The 6,000-nt window shown below is 29.8% G+C and overlaps 1 protein-coding gene across 1 annotated transcript; it reads left to right on the top strand.

The window, feature by feature from the left end:
• The first annotated feature begins 1,777 nt into the window (after positions 1-1,777).
• LOC145030641 (uncharacterized) lies at positions 1,778-3,703 on the top strand. Its single transcript, XM_078979024.1, has 2 exons — positions 1,778-1,980; positions 2,937-3,703. Exons 1-2 carry the CDS (start codon positions 1,866-1,868, stop codon positions 3,488-3,490), a joined length of 669 nt encoding a protein of 222 aa, XP_078835150.1. The 5' UTR covers positions 1,778-1,865; the 3' UTR covers positions 3,491-3,703.
• Positions 3,704-6,000: the final 2,297 nt, after the last annotated feature.

Here is a 6,000-nt window from a genome sequence, read left to right as displayed (position 1 = left end):
CGATTAGGGTTTCTCTATGTTTAGGGTCTCTCATTGTTAGATCATTAGTGTTTCAGTATATTTGTTGTTCTTTTCTTATTGATCATTTGTTTCAGGTGAGTAGTTCTTAGTTCTTACATCTTCTGATTGTATTTTTAGTTTAGGGTTTGAGTGTTTTGTTATGAGAGTAGTTTAGGGCTTTTGTAGTGAGGTTCTTTTGTAAGTTCTTGCAAACCTTCTGTTTCTTTATCCTTAAATGATATAAGAAATGAAGATGTTGGGAAATTTGTGATTGTGAGCTTTTTAACAAAACCAGAATTTGATTTCCTAAATTTGGCATAAATATGCTTAGCACATTGCATGTGCTCAACATGTGGAAAAATGTATGTAACTAATTGCAACACACCTTAAGAAAAGATATAAATTGTAGCTAATGCTTTTTCATATAATAATAAATATAAAGGACTACGTTGTGCTAGTATGCTATCTGTCTACAAATCTTGTATTATCGGAGTCTCAAAGTATAGTTAATGATCATAAACCACGACATAGTCTTTTAAGCAGAATTTGAGTTGGATAGGGGACTAAAACATACCATTAACTATGGGCTTAATCTTGTTCTATTAGTTGTAGGATCATGAATTTAATACTTAACTTCACTCCCATTTTTTACTTTGGCAATCACCACGATGATATATTTTAACTTTAAAATCATCGACCATATTGAAGAAGCTTTGAAAAAATTGTCACCGTTCAGCAAAATGTTCAAAAGTATATCCTTACACTTGTTGAATGTCGTAATGAACTCTTCTTTGACTGATACATATATATATCCCAATCCAAGTCTACTTCATTTAATCCAACAAATGGCTATCAATCCCAATCCAAGTCTACTTCATTTAATCCAGCAAATGGCATATTTAATCCAAAAAAATATGTCGTGGAAATCGCCATATGATGAAAGAAATTGCTAACACTTACAAATCATGTAATGCAATTATATTTCTTCTAAATTTGATGAACTCTAACTATCATTGCACCAAAACCAAATAAAATAAGTTTTTGTAAGTTACTTTTCTTCCCATGCTTTTTTTTTCTTAAAAATATCAACTATTCTTACTTGGATTACTCAAAACTTTTAGTTTCTTCTTAAACCCTATTCCGTAATGATTAAACTCCATTACCTAAGAAATCCAACATTTTTAGTATGAGGTTGGCTAAAAAGACATCCCATTTTATAATTTAATTTTGAAATATTTTTATTGGTTGAAATTGCATTATTTTCCGAAAAAACTGATTATAAGAATTAACTATAAGTTGATTTTTTAAAAAATGGTTAATTGAGTGTCCAAAGGCGTCTTACTAACAATACCCCTTTAGTATAGAGTTAATATGAGTTGATGTTTATGTCTTCTCAAGGTCTAATGAATGGAAAATGAAGTGGATTAAATTCACTTTTGTCAAAATAAGTCTCTAAAGTTTAGAGTATAAATACAGAACACAAATTTTTGATTGAGTAAAACGTTAAAATCTTGTAAATTATAGGGTTTTTGTCTCATTCCCCATAATAAACTCCTCTAAGCCGATAAAACCAAGAATTAAATCGTTATAGATGGGACTATGATATACTTTAAGCTGCCAAGAAAACTCAATGGATCACACCTGGAGATTAATGATAGTCTAGGGACCAAATACGTAATATAGGTTCTAAATTAAAATATAAAGTTATCGAATATTTTAGACCGTTGGATCAAGATATATGACCGTTAGGTCAGACGCTCCTCCTTTTCATCCCTCTTAAAAGACTCCAAAATTTTTGAAACTGCAAACCGCATAATCACACAACGAAGGCCAAATCTTTATCCTCAGTAGCTCTGTCTCTCAACATGTCAAAGGTGATGCGGTCAGATCGGAAACCACCGCTGGCGTTAAGATCTCCGGTGAGGCTTCGTCCCCGCCGCCCTCTTCAGTCAACTGCAAATAATCTTCAAACCCCATCAGGTATTTTTCAGCAAATATCTTCCATTTATCAATTTTATGTTGGACTGATTGTTTGGTTGTTAGAGGATTCTAGTTTTTTGAAATGAACGAAATCCATCTAGATTTTCTGAAAATGTCCAGATGAACTTCTCTCTTTTATAGAGAAATAAATTCGTTTGGTTAATATAAAAGATATATTCACAGTTCTTGATTCAAGATTCTTTCTCATATTCGTCAGTTTTTTGGTCGAGGTTTGTTATATTACGAAATACGAATCCCTTCCAGGTGATTGTGACAAATTTGTCTAGGTTTTCTTTCCCAAAAAAATTGTCTAGGTGAACGTTTGTCTCTCTTTTAAACAGAAAAAGTTGTCAAGAATTCATTTGTTTTGGCATAAAAAAAATTCCTTTAACAGCTTCATGAATGGTGAAAAGCTGTTCGTTTTCATGTTCTTTATGTTAAACATCGGTTGATTGATATTAGAGATGTATACCAAGAATTCTGAAAATGTCTAGGTGAAATTGGTTATGTGACAAAACCCTTACAAGTGTTTGTGAAAATGTCTAGGCGAACCTTTTCCTTCCCTTTTATAAAGAAACATATACCAAGAATTCTTTTGTTTAGTACAAAATAAATCTGTTCACAAGTTCATGAATTACTAAAACTTGTTCATCTGCATTGATTAATTGCTAGAGATTTCTCGGTTTTCAGTATAAAAATCTATAGTCATGAGAAAGAAAGTATTACGTAAAATGCAGAAATGGGCCTATGCAATAATAAAGACACTTTAATTTGTATTCTACTCCCTCCGACCCATCAAAATGGCAATATTTTAACTTTTAATACTATAAAACCACCTCTTTATACATCACTGATTCATGATGCTAATTGATTTCGATCAATAAGATTATTACTTTAAAACCACAATCTTTAATGTATTTGGAAACTAAAGTTTGTATCTTTTCTTGATTCTGTAGGTTTTTCAACAAAATCCCGTGTGCCCAAACAATCGATCAAAACAGAAGAACCTGAACTACGCCCAGAATACCACACAATTTCTTCTGAATTAAAAGCTCTAACAAAAATGGTTCAAGAAAATCTAAGAGGGTCCACTGACACAAATCAAGTTTCAAATGTTGCTTATCATGAAAGTCCTTTATTTGAAAGGGGAAAGTTGTATGAAGAGTATTCTGCAAGAAGAAACGAAAGGCTAAAAAGAAAAAGAGGCGAATCGGAGGTTGAGAAAAATACCCCGTGTAAACAGTATCTTGGGGTTAGGAATGAGTCAGCAAAGAAAACAGATGTGAAGAAATTTGAGAGTGGAAGGAAGATGATAACCCCATTGGTGGATAGGAAAGAAGTGGGGTCCACAATGAAGAAAGAAGTGGGGTCCACAATGAGGTATTCATTGAGAAGTAGTTGCAAAGAGAATAAGAAACCGCCTTTGGGTATGAGTTTTGATAGATCGATGGAAGGAACTGTGGAAAAGAAAACTATTACAGTTAGAAGAACCGCAAGAAAAGGGTATTAGCGATTCGTTTGTGTATCAATATCAGTATCTGTGTTGTGTTACTGTTACTGTTATTGTTACTGTTAGTATAATAGGTTTGAGAAATGAGTTTGTGAAGTTGCAATGATTGATTGATTGATGTTGGTAGAGTTGAGAAAGAAATAGGGTATTTGATGTCATGAACTTTGAAAACTTGTGGTTTTCAATGATATGAAGGGATTTGGTTTGAAACTATATTTGATTTGTGTTTTGGTAGCATTTCCTTTTTAAATTAATGAAGTTATGTGGATTGTGTTTTGAGGTTATTTGAATTTTGTACGAGAAAGATTAATGGTTGTCAAGACTAGAAGAGAACATCTTTCTCATTCTCTTCCAATTGCACAAGGTAACAAATGTAAAAATAAAAAATAAAAAAAAATTAAGCTAATATTTACATGTTAGATATAGAATACATTATAAAACTGACTAATGATAGAAAACCTTGTATTTTTATCATGTTAGATACAAGTGTAACATACAAGTGGTTTTTCATTAGTTTTTCAGTTTTAATCCTTTTTATTGTTAAATTATTATATTGCATAAGTTTCATTAAATGTTGATTAAAAAACTATCAGATATAGTATAACTTCAAACCCAAGTATCGGATTTTATATATTCGTTATATATGTTTTAAAATCGGATCATAAACAATATATAAATGTAATAACGTTTTTAAAAAAAATCAAAATCAATGTTACGAAATTCAATAACGTCATAAAAAATGAAATAAAAAAGTAAGCAAATAAAAAGACGATAAATGTAATATTTGAATATATAGTAATGAGTTAATGACGTATACAAAAATCTTTTTCGACATACAATTCAACCACATATAATTCAAAGTCTTTGTGACACACAATCCAACAATGCATAATTCAATATGTTTAATATGAATCATATCATTGATGGATTAAATTGCGAGGTATGTTTATATATAACAAAGGACCAAAAATGGAATTTTATTCTATCATTGGTTCACATCATATAATGGAAAATTTATTTGATTTATAAATTATAATGGTTTTGACCCTATTAATAATGGTTTTGAGCTTTAAGATGGTTTTCACCTATAATGGTACCAATAACAACACCCATTTAACAAACATAACAAATATATATATATATATATATATATATATATATATATATATATATATATATATATATATATATATATATATATATATATATATATATATATATATCTGAGGGTCTATGATAGTAGAATAGGATAACATGTACCATATAATCACACAAATTTGAACATAAGGGCATTCTAGTCAATTAACCTATATTAAAAAATGAAAATTTCGGATTTTTAGGGATAATTAATTCATTTATTTTTAAAAATCTAAATATTTTAAATTAATTTAAATTTAAAAATCCGATTTTTATTCTGCAGAATGATAGAATTTTAACCATAAAGTAGTAAACATATTTTTCGATTTTATTCTGTCAGAATGACAGAATGTCAACCATAAACTACTAAATATATTCTGAAAGAATACACAAAATCGATTCTTGAAATAATAATATACCAAATAATTACATTGTACGATTGTGATTCATTGAATTATAACAAACATTCTGAAAGAATAACAAGTATAATTCTTAAAAAATAACAACATTCTAGATGTCTTGTGTATGTTTGACCTCTAAGCCAATTCAAAATATGCTAGCATTCTATGAGATTAATATTTTGTGACATTGACATTCTGTCAGAATTGGATTGCATGAGAATGATTTTTTACAAGGAGTCTTTCTCATCAGGTCTTCAAGCCATTCTTCCAAGTCATTTCGATCACAAATTCATTGCCAAATACTTTGTAGTGATACACTTCTAACAACTGCACATTAAACATATAATTAATTAACTGCAAATTCTATCAGAATAAAGCAATAATATTCTTATATAATAAACTATTATTTCAGAATGGAAATATTATAAAAAGGTAAACAAGGTCAAAGCTATGATCAGCCCATATGTCTGTTTGCTTCAACATCATAAACATAAGGAAAAGTCAGTTTGCTTCAACATCAAATCTATGATCAGGATAGATATTTGCTTCAACATCATAAACATAGATTGAATCATCTATACTTCAAGCTACAAGTTCTTTGCCATCAAAGAATGGTGTCTCTGAATTTCTGAAAAAAATAAAAAATTACAAAAACCCAACTCAAAAAACTTAATCAAAGATCAATAAAGTTTATGTAAACTTACCAGCATCTCCTCATTAACCGGTGTTCCATTACTAACCATGAATACAATCTGAGACTATCATATTTCTCTTTGGCATTTCATCAAACACTTTAAGGGCGCTCCCTAAATCACCAAATTTTCTATGAATCATGAATGAAAAAAATATCAATTCAGAACCAACAACATCAAATGAGTTACACATGAGGGTATACCTCCTGTGTTCGGTTTCCATATGATCGAACAAAAAAAAACATAAATGGTTATATGGCTTCGGTTTTGATTGAACTGA

This window comes from Lactuca saligna, chromosome 2 (genome assembly GCF_052625555.1).
Source record: "Lactuca saligna cultivar CGN05327 chromosome 2, ASM5262555v1, whole genome shotgun sequence".
NCBI lineage: Eukaryota > Viridiplantae > Streptophyta > Magnoliopsida > Asterales > Asteraceae > Lactuca > Lactuca saligna.
Note: the sequence above shows the minus strand (reverse complement) of the source record. Positions and strands in the feature narration are given on the sequence as shown.

Bases quoted from the DNA above. Each gene is read 5' to 3' on its own strand.
- LOC145030641 (XM_078979024.1), top strand. From the start codon at position 1,866: ATGTCAAAGGTGATGCGGTCAGATCGGAAACCACCGCTGGCGTTAAGA. The intron at 1,981-2,936 runs GTATTTTTCAGC...TTGATTCTGTAG, and splicing joins TAATCTTCAAACCCCATCAG to GTTTTTCAACAAAATCCCGT.